Source organism: Nannobrachium achirus (genome assembly GCF_963921795.1).
Source record: "Nannobrachium achirus genome assembly, chromosome: 7".
Lineage (NCBI taxonomy): Eukaryota > Metazoa > Chordata > Actinopteri > Myctophiformes > Myctophidae > Nannobrachium > Nannobrachium achirus.
Window position 1 is genome coordinate 37,927,557 of NC_137816.1, and position 18,840 is coordinate 37,946,396.

At 42.0% G+C, this 18,840-nt stretch overlaps 1 protein-coding gene across 1 annotated transcript in view; it reads right to left on the minus strand.

Annotated features, from left to right (window-relative positions):
- The window catches only part of kif18a (kinesin family member 18A), a gene marked incomplete at both ends in the record, with an annotated part of 44,204 nt that overhangs the window by 9,993 nt on the left and 15,371 nt on the right, over nt 1-18,840 (minus strand). Inside the window, 6 exons of the mRNA XM_080730208.1 lie at nt 3,720-4,009; nt 4,503-4,624; nt 8,534-8,698; nt 8,960-9,122; nt 18,451-18,560; nt 18,756-18,830. Of these exons, the coding sequence (XP_080586334.1) occupies nt 3,720-4,009; nt 4,503-4,624; nt 8,534-8,698; nt 8,960-9,122; nt 18,451-18,560; nt 18,756-18,830 (925 nt within the window). The remainder of the gene's footprint in view (nt 1-3,719; nt 4,010-4,502; nt 4,625-8,533; nt 8,699-8,959; nt 9,123-18,450; nt 18,561-18,755; nt 18,831-18,840) is intronic.

The window sequence follows — 18,840 nt, forward strand, 5'->3', positions numbered from 1 at the left end:
TGGTATTTAGTTCAAATGTGCCACGAGAAAATATCTCTGGCTTATTTAGGCTTTGTTTCTGCAGCTGCAGCAAACTAATGTCCACTATACAGGAGTATCAAGTCAAGGCCTGAAAAGGAACCCATGCTCTCTAGGTACCAGTTTTTCTTTTTTCTATAATAATTCATTGACTTGTCTGCATATGTACTAACTGATGAGCAGATATATGATATTCACCAGATTTCTTGATTGTTTTGAGCTTGTAAATCTGCTATCTTTTGTGTGACACTGTAGCATGACAAATTGGGAATTAATTTACCCATAAAAGAAATGAACTATGGAGATAAGCTTTCTGCCCAACAGCAATGATATGAAATGCTACAGTTGTGTAAGTAATAAACCAGTAAGACGCCTAAGGGCGAGGTCGCGCCATCATGTCTTGTGATATATACATATATGGACAATGGAGACCCCTGGTACCCATATATCTTCACGGTATGGGCTTAATATTGATGACATCAGGGATCTCCATATATGGGCATAAAAGGGATTGTTTCCCTGACATCAAAGGGATCTCCATATCTCTATATATGGGCATAAACGGGATTTGGTTCCCCTGGCATCACAGCGATCTCCATATATGGGCATACAAGGGATTTGGTTCCCCTGGCCTCACAGGGATCTCCATATATGGGCATAAAAGGGATTTAGTTCCCCTGAAATCACAGTGATGTCAGAGCATGAGAGTCAGCGTGATGTCAGAGCAGCAAACTCTGGCTCAAAAAGGCGATTAGAGAGCGCTGCCAGCTGATCCTGAGTGTTCCCTGGAACTAAATATTTTGAGCTGGTGGTCTGTGGCCAAATACATATCATTTTGGGGGTTCTTCACATGAAAAAGAGCACGACTGACATAGAAACATAGGTGTTTCAAAAAACCTTAGAAGGATTTGAAATATTGAAAGACAAATTTTCACGATTTTTTCAAAAATAGCAGATCTACAAGCTCGCAGCTGTGAGCTTGTATATCTGCTATTTTTCAACAGTCAAAGGGCACCCAGGGCCCAGTGCAACACCCATGCGTCCAGCCAGCGTGCCATTTATAATGTCCAGCATTAATGTAAATATGTACTAAAGAACCTGACCATATTTGACGTAACTATCACATGTCATCGGCCTGAAATTAAAACAAAGCAATAAGAAGGATGGAGCCAACGCAATAGGAAATGACCAATGAATGGATCAGGTTAAACAGAGCTATGGTGGAGGAAATGAGCTCTGAAAAGAACCCTGATAAGAGACAATTCACTGTGAGTAAAATCAACAATGACACCTGTTAACAGACAGTATTACCTATAGAGCACTGCCACCATTATGCTTGTGCTCAGAGGGTTGTGAAGAACAAGGTGTCAAGTTACACCATATCATTCAGCGGCAAGAGCAGACAGACAAGGCCAAAAAAGTGCAAAATATAAGACACAAGAAAGCAGTGGCGGAGGGGGGACAGGTGCAGAGTGCACTGGCTGACAAATGATGGACACCATCATAGTAATTGAGTATTGTTGGCCAGCTTTGGTTCACGCTCCATTGTCTATTACAGCTTGGATGTCACGAAAGGCTCGACTGAAGTCTTGGTGCTGCTGCTGGGTCACACAGGGATGACGGATCAAAAATACTCTGTATGTAAAAGGTCTTCAACAGGGGGTCCGGGACCCCTAGGGGGTCCTCAGAGTTACTAAAGGGGGTCCTCCAAATCTTTGTGTGATAGAAACCTTTTTTCTCCTTTTTTATATTAACCACTTGAACCCTAGCGTCCATATTCTGAGAACCTTAGCCAAAAATAGCAGATTGAGCTATTTTCGGCAAAGACGTTTGGTGTAGAGAGGAAAATGAGCAGACTAAGTACAGAGTAAAATGTCAAGTATTGACGGTTCAAGTGGTTAAATACGTATCTGAAAACAAATTGACATGAATCCAGAATAAAATGATGATCGTGCTGTCAAACAATGAAACTATATGGAATCTATGAAAAAGTTGTGGGGGTCCCTGCTTCATCTCTCTAAGGGGTCCTTGGCCTGAAAACGTTGAAGACACCTGATGTAGTGCATTCCCATCATGACCGCAGAAAACTTGTTACCTCTGATGGTGTAAAAAGTTCTATACAGTATGTTACAAAACAAAATATGTAAAAATCCGTTCACACACATCAATTGACAATGTGAAGTCTGCCATCAACTCTAGTATTGTACTCTAGTACAGCACGACTAACAAAGATGCACATTTATTTAAAAAATCCCACCCAGTGGGAGTGAGCGATGCCATAGGCTGTTCCGTACTCATACGAAAAGACATATGGACAGACAGACATACACACTAGGTCAAATGTTGGAGCGGTAGGAACCGCTAAAAAAAAGCCACTATGCAAATCAGTTTCAATGATTCTGTTAACTTGAATCTGAGTGTGTTACTGCATTCTCAAACACAACTTTGACTCATATTATGTGTATATAGCCCAATAATTGTCTCAATGCTTGAATAATATGCAGCAGTGGATTCAATGATATCCATACGTAAATTGCAGAAGCCTCTTGTATATGTACAGGATGTGTGTATGTATTTATGTCTGTCCCGGGCATAACTCGGCCACTGAATGACCTCAAACGTGGTGGGTGCCCCAGATAACCCGGTGGTGTGCAGTGCCAAATAGAAAAAAACACTAATATCTGAATCTCTGTTTGGGTTGTATATTTCAGTGTGTCACTGCTGTTGTACCCTACTGGCTCATATGCTATTGAGGAGCCCACACCAGGAGGATGTAGTGCCTTCCTCCTATAACTCCTGCTCAACAGTCCCTGCCGGTACTACACCAGCCCATAGGGGTAGGTGCAGTCCCAAATATCACCTTCCCTACCCTGCTGCCCTACCCTGAATGTGGACAAATTGTGTTCGTATAGATGCTCGACGAAGCTGGATGCACGATCACCTAACTCCGTAGTAAGGGCGGGGCAGGTAATTCTACCACTGTGGCTTCCCTTGCAGGCACAGACTGGCCAAGCTTTGCGTAGCTTTTGTGCCACTGTGCCAATAAAAGTGGTGCCGTGTGCAATGGAACTCCATTTGCATATCATTATTGCGACCGTAGGTCACACTCAACGCCTCAATGTCTATAGCTGTTGTCACATTGTTGACATTGTGACATCATATTGTTGTGACATCATCTCATCAAAGATCAAAACCCTGGATATCTGTGACATCACATTCCGTCCTTGTCCCTTGTATGCCCATATATCGAGATCCCTGATGTACAGTCGATTAGTCATATAGTAGTGGGTGCCACACTGGTGGGTACTCTGAGAACAGGTACAAGTACAACGGGCATCACATAACCACTGTGGCATGCACCCCGAGTAGGCCTGAGCCCAGAGTACACCGCTCTAGTAATGATAAATGTCAGACACCTTTGCAGACAGACTAACATGGAATACCTCAATATTGAATATTGGCCTTTGATATTGATTTGTACACAGAGAGAGAGAGAGAGAGAGAGAGAGAGAGAGAGAGAGAGAGAGAGAGAGAGAGAGAGAGAGAGAGAGAGAGAGAGAGAGAGAGAGATGAATGGGTTGGTGAAAAACACCACAAAACAAACCCATAAACACATCACTTGTATGTGTGGGGTGGATAGAAATATCCATAAACAAACCCATAAGACCTATCAAAGTGAATCAGGGTATATTGTGACTTACTGCAGGGGCTGTTCTGGTGGTATTGCAAGTGGGAGAAGGTCAGGACAGGCGCTAGATCCAGGCAGAACGTGGACTGCCCTGCCTCGTCCGCCTTGGGTGGTTCTTCCATAGTTTGCTCTCCTATGGAATTCTGCACCACACCTTCCTGGTCTGCCCACACCACAGCTCTCTCTTTCAAGACAAGTTGCTCGAGCTCACGGTTCTCCAGCTCATCTGCTGCTGTGAGAAGCGCAGCTCCATGCATAGTGCGGTATTGCCTGACATAAGCGGGCAACAAGATGTTCACCATCCTGAAATATAACAATAGCAATCAGAACAGAAAGGTGTTAAAGGACGAGTGCGCTGTCAGACAAGTCTCACTATCGAACATTGACATTCTATTCTATTTTATGCTTTAACTATTGAAGAATAGTAGATATACAAGCGCGGTGAGCTTGTAGATCTGCTATTTTTTGAAAAATCTTTAAAATTTGTGTACGACTTTGAATCTATGTTTCTATGTCAGTGGTGCTCAAACCTTTTCATGTAAAGGACCCCCAAAATTATATGTATTTGGTCACAGACCCCCATGTCAAAATATTTAGTTCCAGGGAGTGGGACCCCCAGAAGCAAAATCTTAGTTACAAATGTTCACTTTAAAAATACATATATTCAAAGATTTGCTCAAACTTTCACGACTTTTCAAAAATAGCAGATCTACAAGCTTGTAAATCTGCTATTTTTCAATAGCTAAAGTATGAAATAATTTCAGTGAAATCAGTGACAGAAGTCCCGTCAACCTACTTCCGCAAACGCTTGCTCTCCTGATCGTGAAGCACACTGAGCTGGATCACCTGCTCAGCAGTATGTTTTCGGTCTTCTGCTTCCAGCTGCAGTCTGTGGCTACGGAGGTCTTTTTGGAGGACCTGCAAGGGGTGAGAAGTGACAGCCTATTCAGTTATTCAGAGATTGCCTATTCTGAAGGAATAACTACATAAACTGGCCCGCTCTGGCAAGAAGAGTTATGAGAGAACACAGCAGGGAAGCTTCAGAATTTCTCCTATGCCATGTTTCCTGTGAAGACCTGCCTAGGGATGGGACGATATGAAAATTTCATATCACGATTATTGTGTCAAAGGAAATCGCGATATAATCGTGATAATCAAAATCCATTATCCTGGGGTGGAACATTTGCCAGATCTACAAGCTCGCAACGCAACGCGTTGTGAGCTTGTAGATCGGCTATTTTTTGGCAAAGACATTTGATAAAGAGTGGGGGAAAAAAGTGAAAAAAAAAATGGAAAAAATAAATAAATAAATATATATATATCAAACATATAATTTTCGAAATGTCTGAGTGAGTGTCTGTCTGTCTGTCTGAAACAGCGTTTCTCCTCAGTGGCTGGAGCAATTGATCTGAAATCGCATCACCATTAGCATATGAACACACCTGACATAACTGTGAAGCCCGTTTGTCACTTTCACAAATCATATGCTGTATATTAGCATTTTTATGGTGTATCTACTATCTATTCTGCATCTAGCATGAGGCATATCTATTCTGCATCTAGCATGAGGCAACATGTTTAACCAGCTCTGTGTGTGTGTGTGTGTGTGTGTGTGTGTGTGTGTGTGTGTGTGTGTGTGTGTGTGTGTGCAGGCAGGCGGGTGTGTGTGCAGGCGGGTGGGCGGGCGGGCTGGGGGGGAGGGAACACAGTATCTCTTTAGCCATTAAACAAAACGGGTATTTCTTACATTGATGCTCCTACATATTATCATGCAAGCACCAGTTAAAGTTACTTTCCATCCCTCATATACTGTGTGCACAGTGCACATCCCATAACCCACACACTGCACATCATTTCGGAGCTCATATCTTTGAACGGGTAAGGGCTAGTATAAGTAATTTTATCAATTATAGAGGGTTTCAGTGGTACGGGATATGCAGCTCGGCAAATAAAAGGTGAATTGATCCCAGTGCATGACGGAGGACGATATCGCGATAAATTCAATCTCCACGATTCGATTATCGGGAGTGTGTTTTATCACGATAAACGATAATATCGCGTATCGTCCCATCCCTAGACCTGCCTTATCTTTGGCGAGGAAGGGTGAGGGAGGGGTGGTGGTGCGAGAAAAAAAACAAACAAACTCTGACGTAAGGAAAGTGCCAAACAACAGCGGAGAGAACATTTGACCGGTGGGTGCATGATAGTTCTGAGCCACTTCCTGGAAAGAAGGATGAAGAGGAAAATAAATAAATAAATGGTTTTAGGTAACTGGCGGCTGTGTGAGGGATGAGTAAAGGGTATTGATTTATTCTCTTCAGTGATCCATGAGTGAGCCGGAGAAATAAAATGAGCACGGTTCTAATTACTGGGAGAACAGATGGGAAGAAAACATAGACAGTCACGACACCAGTAGAGAAATAGCCTACCTTCCAAAATAAACAAACAAAAACACCAAGCAGTGAGCCTTCAAAGCATTACAGATCACACACAGGATGGTTTTCCCCCTTATCTTATTATGTTCATTGGTTTTCTTATTACCCCCAAACAGATCCAATTTACAAATCAAACAATCTAGTCTGAATTCTCGCCTATGGTATATGCAGTTGCATTTTAACGTGTAAAATATATTCAAGAATAAATATTTTGGCACAACTGGCCATTATCTTGATTGCATACTGTACATCAATTCACATAGCTTTCTAGGCTGTGGCAAGCCATTTTGTATTTGTAAGCAAGTCGAAATGAGCTACTGGCTGAAAATATAAAAATGTAACTAAACTACTGTAGCCAAGATGCAGCACTTTGAAATTATTAAAGCTGCATTGTCTGACTTGTGGCCCAGATAAACAAGTGAAATTACTATGACAAGCCGTTGTGTTTCAAAACAAGGCAGGTCTTCTCCTCCACATGTCACCTCCCTCGGGCTCCTCGTCCTCAGTCTATCAAATGCCTTCACACACACCTTTCTCCCATGGGAAAGCCTGGAAATGAGGTTACGCACAGACACGCTAGCCAAGGGGAGTCAAACTTAGCTAATACTGGCAGTCTGTATCAGTTTTGTTATCACGTCACGGGAAGCGATAGGTAGACTGTTGTCACAAACGTGTGTATTATTGGCCGGTAACGTTCACACAGCATATTGGGGCCTTTTTTACGTTTGTCAATCTGACTGTATTCAAAAATATATTTTAAATATGATTTAAACATGGCAACATTTGGTCTGTCGTGTCACTATAGAGGAATGGACATACGGTTACCAAAATCATTAGGGTTCATCCACCAGGGAGCATGGCAGTGTGCAGCAAATTGAATTTGAGTTCACACTTCAGTGATGCATCCGGCTTGCTGAACATCTATTCTACATGAATACAAGTGGCCATGTCCTAGGGAGGCAATCTTTCTCGCTGAGCGAACTACTTAAAAATTGCTTGATACATTCGATTATGTTTTCACTCACGTGAGTTTGTCTGTCTGTGAGCAGCTAATCTCGGGCACTGCTGCTGGACTGATCAGCATGAAACTTTGCAGACACACTCAATCACGTTGTTTGGCGCCACTGTTTTCCGTCCATGTTGCGACAGCTAACAGGGCCAGTGTCATCGTATATGTTTATATATTATAGTATAGCAAGAGCAGCACCACCAGGTTTTAGAACAGTTTTCACCCAGCTGCTGTCAAACTGTTCAACAGCCTGATGGCAGGCGGTACTGCTCAAACCTTTGCTCTCCTTTTGGACCAACCTGTGGATTATACCAGGGACAAGCGACTTGGATATAGAATTAGCACTTCAAGGACCTAACTGTGGATTATACAGACAAGTGACTTGACTTCTTTCTTTGCTCTTCCTCATGGACTTAATTGCGGATTATACCAGGCTGTGTCAGTCTACTTTATGTGGATTATGCGGTCGTCACGTGCTGACATTTTGCACCTTAATCCCATATACAACGCACTCACTTGTCTTTTTTGTGCTTTTCTAGCACCTTAACTAATGTCCATAAGTGTATCATGCACAGTATACATTTGCTGCTATGCATAAGTATATCATGTATATAAGTATAAATCTGCTGCTATGCTCACACAACTTTATTTTATATTTTTTTATCTCAGGTACTATGAGTAAATATGTAGATATATTTCTTCTTTGTTTAGTTTTTCTTGCTTGATCTCCTTTTCCCCTTTGCCCACCTCCCCTTCTTATCTAACTTTCTTGGAAAATAAAGATGCGATGGGAATAATGCACAAAAACGAATTGAACCCACTTCTTTACTTCTGTAAACCTGTGATGTGACAACAAAGCTGATTCTGATTACATTCCAAATTACATGATGTAGGTCAGGGGTCTTCGATGTTTTCAGGCCAAGGACCCTTTAGCTGAGAGAGAGATGAAGCAGGGACCCCCACAACCTTTTTGTAGATTCCATATATATATAGTTTCATCGTTTGACCGCACAATCATCAGTGTATTTTGGATTCATGTCAATTTGTGTTTTCAGATATTTAACCACTTGAACAATACTTCAATACTCAATAAACTTGACCTTTCACTCAGTACTTAGTCTGCTCTTTTTCCCCTCTACGCCAAACCTCTTTGCCGAAAATAGTTGATCTACAAGCTCACAACGAGGCGTTGTGAGCTTGTAGATGTGCTAAAGTTCTCAGAATATGGAACCCGATACTAGGGTTCAAGTGGTTAATATAAAAAAGGAGAAAAAAAAAAGTTTCTATCACACAAAGATTTGGAGGACCCCCTGTAGTAACTCTGAGGACCCCCTAGGGGTGTCGGACCCCCTGTTGAAGACCTCTGATGTAGGTTGAGTTTACCTCTGGGGGCTGTGCATCCGGCCCCAGCATCTTCATATCATTCTCAATCCGATGAAGGCAGCCATCATTCTCCAGGAAGCGTTTTTGTGCCTCCTCCATACGCTTGTGTATGTGCTGTCTCTTTGCCAGCAAAGCGGCCATCCTGCGCTCATGTTTACAGGTGGCCTGGTGGAAACAAAATACACACAAAAATAGATTCAAATTCATCATCATTTACAGATTTTACAGGAAAATCCAAGCCTATATTTTGAGAAGAAGTTTTATTCAGAGAGCAGATGGCTTAAAGCAGCATTGTCACTGTCCCATAGGGGTGTGAAAGAGTGGCTAAAATATCTACAATGCAGAGAAAAGTGGAACAAAGACTCAGCAGTTGTTGTTTCTGAGGAGATTAAATAATCTGTGGACAGCAGAATATGTATCGTTTACCTTCTCAGTCTTTTCTCTGCCACAGAAGAGTTGGATCTGCTGGTTGGTCTCCTCACTGTGGTGCTGGCGGAAATCATTCTCCTTCAGTTGTCTCTCCAAATCCAGCTGTTCTCTCCTGATCTGGGCCCGGCTGGAGAAGATTGTCTGCAAAGATTCAGACACCCTAGAGACAGAAATTGGTACAACTTGAATATCACAACATCCACATCCTTTACTTTTCTTAAAGGTCATATGACATTACATTTTTTATTTTTTTTATTTTAATTATTTATGTTTCCAGACCTCAATTACACCAAAATAAAAAACTGAGCTTTCAACATTCAGCTGCGTTTCTGTAATCTGTAGTTTTTAAAATAATTAGGCTCAGAAAAGTGAGTTCATTGTCCTCTGGACGCACGCATCATTGTCCAGGGGAGGGTGAGGTTGTATCACCGGAGCTTTTTTTTTTTTTTTTTACTTGTTTTTTAACTGTTTTTATTTGTATTTTTGTATATATAATAAACAGGTCATCTTGGGCAGCAGAGTTACAGAAAATAAAAATTACACTGCAAGTTCTTAACACTCGATATGTTACGGTTCATACAGTCCATAGGTGAGAGGTCTTATATCAGTACAACTTCAGTCCATTATTAAGTCCTCATTTTGATCCTCCGCAGATACAATAGTTCAAGTGTGGCTGTCCACAGACTTTCCACTGTCACACTCCCCATCCCAGCAACATGATGGACAAGTCTCTAGAAACATCAGTATTATAGGTCATAAAAAAAACAAAATTGTTGGATAGATATGAGACAAGGAAATAAACCGAAAAACATAACCGGGATAGAAATATAACATACTCAAATACACCGATTCACATGTAATATGCCTCCACACTCAATTTTCATATACTTTTAACAACATAAAAACATATATTTGCATGTATATATCTCTATATACTCATAATATCCATTTTCATGTAAAGTATCCATTTTAGCCAGTATTTGTAGAATTTCTCCATGCACAGCCTTACAGAAAAAGTGAGTTTCTCCATCTCATAGATGCTTTGTACAATGGCTGTCCACTCCTCCCTCGTTGGTGTGCTCTGTCTAACCACTTCCTGGTTATTGCCTTCTTACCGGCTACCAATAATATTTTGAGTAGGTATTCATCTGCTGTGTTGAGATCGGTTGGTATATTGCACAGGTAAATGTTGTTGAAGTTACATTCTATCTCAAATCCCATTATTTTGTTGGTATCTGATATAATCTAATGCCAGTACGTTTGAATTATTGGGCAATCCCAGAATACGTGAAAGTGGTCAGCCATTGTATTATTACATTTTCTCCAACAGAACCCGGATACCGGAGTACCGTCCTGTACATATTTTCCTTGTGGAGTAATAAAGAACCTAATCATATTTTCCCATGAAATCTCCGCCGGAGCTAGTGGTGGTGGACATTACATTACATATATTCAGCCATCACCGGAGCTTTTCAACATCACATCACTGCACCATACATACAATAAGGGGTTGTTTGGAGACGGTGGGAGGGCCAGGGCTTTGGAGGGGGGGGGGGGGAGGCTATGATTGACATGAGATAGACCATGAAAATCTCTGAACTACGCCATCTCTGGTGACTAGATATATTATTCCAATTGGGGTTTGCCGACCAAAAAAAGAATGAATATATTCTAACCAAGAAACGGTCAAAAAAGTGTTTTTATTTTTAATTCTTATGATATTCTAGGGTTTAACTAGATAATTTCAATTTTACTGAGAAAGGTGGTTACTGAAGCTCATATATATAAGTTAATTGGTTTAAACTTGAGTTGACAGATGGGCTGCATATAAATGCAGTCCCTGTCAGACAGAGGACAGGAGGTAAATAAGCAAACTGAAGTGCCGTCGCTGAAATGTGACTGCACTCTCCAATGTAACCCCTATGACGCAGGAACCGTCATGGCCTTGCTAGACTGTTGAATTTTTAATAGTGAAGCGTGCAGCCTCTCTACAGAGGCTCTCATTGTGCGAGTTGTGAATTCTGATGCCGATGAATGAAATGTGTGGGACTGAGACTCATTCAGTTTTTCCACGCAGTGCCATATTCACACGTCCACCTAGAACACGAACATCTGAGACCAGGGACGTGCAGAGAATGTGAGAGAGGCAGGGGCTGAAATTTCTAAAAGGGCCTTTTGGTGAAAATAGCTTTATTTCTACACAGAGAGGGCAATTCTTTCAACATAAGATGCTACCTGCCTTCAGGTATGGCATGGAAATTTCTTTCACCACAGTAAAAACGGCATTCATGGTCTAGAGAGGGCACTTTTTACAGATGGATAAAAGGGCAGGGGCTCAAGCCCCCTTTGATGTTTATGTGTCCATGTGCCTGTCTGTGTGCACGTGCCTGTACCCTACCTGAGACCTGGGTTCAAAATCTCGACTGTACCACACAAAAATACAGGAATTCATGGGTCATAATTGCCATGGGTCTCGGTAAATTACAAACAGTTCAAGTGGTGCATGTGCAGCCCAAAAATGTTGCTGGGTGCCGGATAAAAAACTGAAAGGTAAAATAATCAGAATTAGATTTACCTCTATGGAGGCTCTGAAGAGCTTTTTTTCCCCCCTCTCCACATAATATGCTGCCTGAATCACTTAATTGTGACTATGAGAAAACGGCACAGCTTGTCCTGTGTCTATGAGCCGTGTCCTGTGTCTATGACGTCTGGACGTGAACGTTTCTTTTTACGGTCTATGGGTTTGTCGCTTTTACATCATGGACTGATGTCACTGTGATGTCACACTAACATAATCCCTTTTATGCCCATATATGGAGTTCCCTGTTGTCATCAATATTAAAATTGCTATATGCAGTTTTCTGCTGACATAACCAGGAAACAGGCAATTGCTTATTTTTATTTTATTATATTCAGACGGCTAAAATTAAATGGCCACGCAGGCAGCCTGCGGCGGAGCACCCCTCGGGGGGGCGGCGCGGGCCGCCGACCCCCCCTGGGCTAACCATGCTTCCTAAAGAAATGTCTCTGAGACACTTCCTGGGGCCACAATCTGCCTCGAAAACTATTATTTTATCTGTGAGAAGTTCTGTCATTGGTCGATAGACAGATAGCCTGCCCTCTTGTTCTTGTACGGATTGGTTGACCCTGTCTGTCAATCCTTTTAGCCCCGGTCAGCTGGTTCATGCACCTATGAGCTGCTAGTGACAGAGCTTCTTACAGATAAAATAATAGTTTTGGAGGCAGACTGCGGCTTCTAGAAGCGCCACAGAGACTAGATTTTTTTAGGGAGCATGTAGGCATGTCATCATCATGTCATCATCATATATACCCTTTATATAGAAAACCCGGACAGACCGACATTTGCTTATGTAGGCCTACCCATTTCATGGGTCTGGCAAAAAAAATAATTGTCATGTGAATCTTCAAAGTATGGTCTCATTGGACATTTTTAATCATCCAATCATCAGACCGGGACGGACGTTACACACATTCTGGATGTACGGGACAGATAAAACCTGTTCATTCTGGACTGGAATGACCATATATGATTATGGACATGTACGGGACACACATATTCTGGATGTACGGGACAGATAAAACCTGTTCATTCTGGACTGGAATGACCATATATGGACAGATCAAACCTCGGTTCGAAGTGAAGCGGTGAACTTTTATTCTATGTGTTCTAGAGCTATGAACTCTGTGATCTATACATTCTTCCAATTCTGAATGAATGAATGATTTTATCTGGAGGGCCGAATTGTCATGTGAAGCTTGACCAATCCTCAATTCTGGTCTCATTGGACATTTTTAATCATCCAATCATCAGACCGGGGCGGACGTTACACACATATTTTGGATGTACGGGACAGATAAAACCTGTTCATTCTGGACTGTAATGACCATATATGGACATGAACGGGACACACATAGCCACTCCAGATAAAACCATAGAGTTATATAATAAGAATAGAGAGGACACCAGATATCCCCGCCCGTCCACTTGCATTGAGTTGCGCACCCAACGCATGAGGCGTTTTCACCCCTCCTTCCGCGTAGTAAAACCGTGACGTAGTGGGGCCACTGTGACGCATTTTTCGTCATAGTTTGTGTTCATGGACGCGCTGGGGCTCAAATTCATGAACAAGCTCTTCCGGTATTAACGCGCGTCAATACAAAGAAGCCTATGCGCGTTCATGTGGTTAGTAGAACCAACTGCAGTACCTCAAAACGGCCACCATGTCCATTTGGTTTCAGGGCGCCCCCAGGGTTCTGGTGGCTTGGATAAAACCTGTTCATTCTGGACTGGAATGACCATATATGGACATGAACGGGACACACATAGCCACTCCAGATAAAACCTGTTCATTCTGGACTGAAATGACCATATATGGACATGAACGGGACACACAAAGCCACTCCTTGGAAGCGGCTTTCACCGCTTCAAAAATAAGCAATTGCATGTTTCCTGCTTATGCCAGCAGAAAACTGCTTATAGCAACTTTAAGCATACCACACTAACAGAATCCATATATGGCCAAGACAGCCCATATCTGTGTGGCTCGTTCTACAGACAGGGATCTCCATGTATGGCATGATGTATGATGTCAGATGTCATAGACATCATAGGACTTTCAGTTTGGGCTCTCACAGCATAATCTTCATATACAGTACATGGATCTCCATATATGGGTACAAGGGGTCTCCAAATATGGGTAACTGGTCCGATATACATCACTGGCCAGATGGCCAAGAATTGGCGCGACCTCACCCTTTAGTTGCATGTCGCCCTGAGGCGTCTTACTAGTTTATATCAAATTCTGGAAGGATGCAAGTCGGGAATGATGCAAGTAGGGAATGCATGACCCACCCAGTTATGCAACCCGTTATACCTGTTGTCAGAGTACCCATTGTAACAGTCTGTCTGTGGCCCTTTTGTGCCCATAATATGGCACAAAAGATCTCCATATATTATATAGAGATCTCTGTATCTGTCTGTCTGCCTGTGTCCCTTTCATTCACATATATGGAGGTCTCTATCTGTCCGTCCTGGTCCTTTTATGCCCAAATATGGAAATCCCTGATGTCATCAGTATAAGGTCATATGGGCATACCCATATAAGGGCATATGGGGTGGTATTGGCGGTTCTGGACAACCTATTCTGGATCTCTATATGCAAATGACCATATATGGGCAACGCCGTCGGATCTGCGGTTCTGCTCATTGCGCAACAGATTCTCCATATACATGTATGGGCGTATCAGTCGGATCTGCGGTTCTGGACAACCTATCCTATCCAATTGAATCCACACAGCATATAACCCCAGGACAAAAATCCACTCGTCCTCGACAATTTGCCCTCCTGGCCCCCAAACTGTGGAATAGACTCCCTGTTGCACTAAGAACAACAGACTCACTCCATAGCTTCCGCCATGGCTTAAAGACTCATCTCTTCAGACTCCACCTAGGCCCATAGCACTTACTGTAGCTCACCTACCCCCCCGATGACCATACATGAAAGCTACATAGCATTATTCTTTCTAAGGTTTTTTTTATATAAAGCTTTTCTTTTTTTACTGGCTAGGAGCTCCGTCTACCTACGTTATTTTTGATGTACTGATTGTAAGTCGCTCTGGATCAAGAGTGTCTGCTAAATGCCTAAACTGTAAATTGTAAATATAAATAAATGTCCCTCGGGACATTGGCAATACTCCCACCAAACTTGAAGTTGGTCGGTCGGACTGTATTTGAGATACATGAACCACAGATGGTCAGACATATATACAGTACTATGTACTGTATGTACAGAGATTTAGCATTTAAGAATAGTAGAGAATATAATATACCGTATATAAATCTGGGTCTAACATCAATTGTGCATGGATTATAACGTAAAAAAAAAAGTGAATATCTCCTTGTATGGGCAGTTCTGTCTGTGTTGACACTAGTGGCGTTTCTATAAAGCCTCTTAACGCGCATTAAGCCTTTTTCGCTTAAATCTTTTTATGGAAACACTTCAAAATTCTAATAAACTTTCATTATCCGCAAAAACTTTTATCTGCTTGGAGAAGTTGGATTTTTAGGCTTCGAATAAAACTAAACTATCGAATAAACTAAATGCGCATTTGTGAATGGAAACGGGTCAGACAATAAATGCGAATAAATTATGACGTTCTGGGTCCATATCGTCCTCCAACTTAACACTTTCCCTTGCCGCTTAACGTCCATTGTATAGCATTAGCCCACAAAACAAACCGGTTGTTTGTTACACAGAGTGACACGGACCGTGTGTAAATTCCTCCCGTTTTCACTTCCCGGAGTCAAGCCATCCGTGGCTAACCCTTCCTCATCACACGATGTTGCATGCCAAAATTGGCCGATCTACAAGCTCACAGCAGCTTGCATCCGCGTCTCCGCGCCGCGAGCTTACAGATCGGCCACCTTCCAGAGGACGCTGAAACTTGCAGGATGAGTGTGCACTGTGCATCGATCGAGTAACAGCAGTCAGATGTGCAGTGCTCACGTCTCGGTCTAAAAAAATCAGCCCGATCAACTCAGGCGACCGTCGCTAATTCGAATGACACACGCAAATGGAAACAGGCTAAATTCGCTTTGTCTTAATGCAAATTTATGATAATTCGCATCCTATTTTCGAATAAGCTTATGGAAACATGGCTACCGTGTGTGCCCAATTTATGCCCATAGATTCCTGTTGTCATAGTACAACTGACAGGCCCCAGAGTATCATGATAACGGGTAAAGCACCGTACTCGGACAACACCCCATTTGTAACGTATGTTTGTTATTCTTTTATGAGTCTTTGGCACCAATGTAGCACACAGAGCCCGCATATCTGACCAAACACCTCCAAAAAGTTAGCGACACCCACAGCTACAACACTAGGGAGGGAGCGCACACAACGATCTGATAATACAAATCCATAGTACAAATATGGGTAAATGCTTCTTTTTTGACAATGCCACTCAAGTGTGGAATTCCTTGACTATTTCCCTTAAAAACATGTAAATCGCTGGCCTCCAACAAAACGGCCTCCAACAAAACGGCCCTAACCCTTCACCTTTCAGGTGGCCAGAGGAGAAGGTAGGCATCACTTCTCCCATAAGACAGGTGAGAACCCCCCCCCCCCCCCCCCCCTCACCTTACACACACCCCCACTTTCTCACTTTATTGTGTATTTTTTATTTTATTTTTTTCTTGTAAATGCAACAAATGTTATTTTGCCATGTCTGTAAATTGAGTGCCTTGGACTTCCGACATAAACAAGACGGTAAAAAGCCTTATTCGGGATGATCCTGTTGGGCAGGATGTTCTAACTGTACCTGTGCTGTGCTGTGACTACCGTACATGTGATGTTGTTCATTGTGACTGATAGAATATTTAATCAATCAGAACTTCCAGTTGACTCAGAGTTGCTCTGCACAACTTGCGTCAGCCTCCTTTGACCCCGACCATCAATGAGCTGTTTTCAACCACTGGCGTAACGTTGGCTGCATGTCCTTTGAGTTGTGAACCATTGCAGATATACACGGACACTGTTGAGCGTGAAAAACCCAGCAGTGTTGTACACAGACACATTCAAACCAGTGTGTCTGGCACCTACCATCAAGCCCTGTTCAAAGGCACTTAAAATCTTTTTTCTTCCACAATCCATGTCTTTAAGATCTTTGAAAATCATTTTTTCACATGACTACTCCTCTATTTAAATGGATTGAAAAATCAGGTGAGACCAACAAAGGTGCATCATCAGACTCAGCTTGGGGAAGCAGACTCGCTGATTTGTCCATTACCACTTCCATTGTTTCTAAGGATAATTTTGCTTGTCTACGTTTTACCAATCAACAGTAAATGAACAAGCTATAGTCTAATAATGGGCTGGGTGGGGTATATTATTGATAGGTAGTAGGTTGACAGTTAAATGGGGAGAGACATGCAGCAATGGCCCTCGGGATCGCGACTCGAACCCGCGGCGTGCTGTCAGGCTACTTTGGCGCCCAGACTGCTATGACAGCTGTTTGGGGCAAGTACTATTAAGTTAATACATTTATACACATTATTAGCAGCACTATACTGTTATAATAATAATAATAAAGAAAACACAATGTGGGATATCTGTCTGACAATATAAGTTGAGGACACACAGCCAAGGAACTGCAGGACCATCCATCATAGTCCCCAGGGTATTTGTTGGAAGATACCTATGGTCTTGTCAGACAATATGAGGACACACAGCTGCGAGTGCAATGGAAAGTCCAATCTAGTATTGATTAATATTATGATAACAGGAGCTTCAAAAGAACAATGTTGGTACATCCAAGAGATTCACCAACGTTTGCATATGCATAGCGCTGCAGACTAGCAACTTTCACACCACTTTTTAGGTATTGACCTAACATGCTGATGAACAGTTAATTAGCTTAGTTTTGCATTGGTGAATGACAGTGACTGTATTATAAAATGTAAAATTGTAGACACCAGGGGTGCCACGGTTCAGTCAGCCCACGGTTCGGTTTGTATCTCGGTTTTTGGCTCATGGTTTTGGTACAGTAAATGAAAATGAAAAAATAAAGAAATCAAAATGTTCAGTTAAAGATGGGGTGCAATCATGTTCCCCCCCTAAAACATGATAATCAGTCATTAAGATTATGCTAGCCTAGGAGGAAGACTTTCTCCAAAAAAGTTTACAGAAAGAGTTAAAATTATATTTTTATGTGGCCACACCCACATAATGAATGAAATTCGGTTAATTTGGTATGGGCTGTTCGGTTCGGTACAGGGCCTTTCGGTTCAGTATACCGGTTCGGTTCAGTATTGTGGCACCCCTAGTTGACACAAAATAGCCTCATATATTGACTTGAGAATTGTATCTTTTGCGTCATATAACTATAGCCCCTAAGCTCAGCTTCTACACATCAAGGCTGCACCAAACGTCTTCCCTACACAAGTCTAGTTGTTGTACTTTATCCTGTCTTTCCATTTCATCTGCTTGTGGAAATGTTATTGGAACACTTTAAAGGGTGATAGTCATATTAGTCACATTTTTCTCTTGAAATACGACTAGGGGCACTTTCTTTCAAAAGAACAATAATATGTAACATTTAAGGCATTTATGTTTGTTGATTAAAGATTTTTGGTGTGTCCCCCAAAACCGAAAATAATTTCATATACACGATTAACCATGTAACCACCCCTTCCAGCTGGTAAGTCAATTTGATCTTAATGATCTGGTTATAACCTACACCACCATGCCTAATTAGATCCTAAACTGCCTGACCCACTTCATTATTTATTATTGACCTAAAGCCGGCTGAACCGCTGGTAAAACCACAAGTCTCATGGCTTCTGGGCCAGTTCTTGTATCACAACCGTCTACATTGGCAAATGGCTTTGTGCTCTTTTTGTCTCCAGTGCCAGCATTAGAAATGATATCTCTCACTCTCTCTCACACTCACACTCACACACTTACTTTTTAAACTCTGCTTGCTTATGAGAGACGATCATGTTAGAATCCCCAGGCAAAGAGATTTCCTTCTCTTTGTCCTCATACGCTTTCAGCTTCTGCTTCAACTCGGCAATCTTAAAATAAAAATACAATGTAAGATTTAAACTGGGGTTAATAAAATGGTTCCATTATTTACCATAAAAACAAATGCAATATGACATTTTATGAAGAAATTATTGGTAGGAAGAACCGATGTCAAGACTATGTACAAGCATACATAGTTTATAAATGTGTAGCTTGTCAGTGAGTATAGTTGCTCGTTATAATACCTCTTGTCGCTGTTTTTCACATATCAATGCATACTGGCCAATGTGACTGTCAAGGGTGACAACATTGCTCTTCAGCTGGTGACAG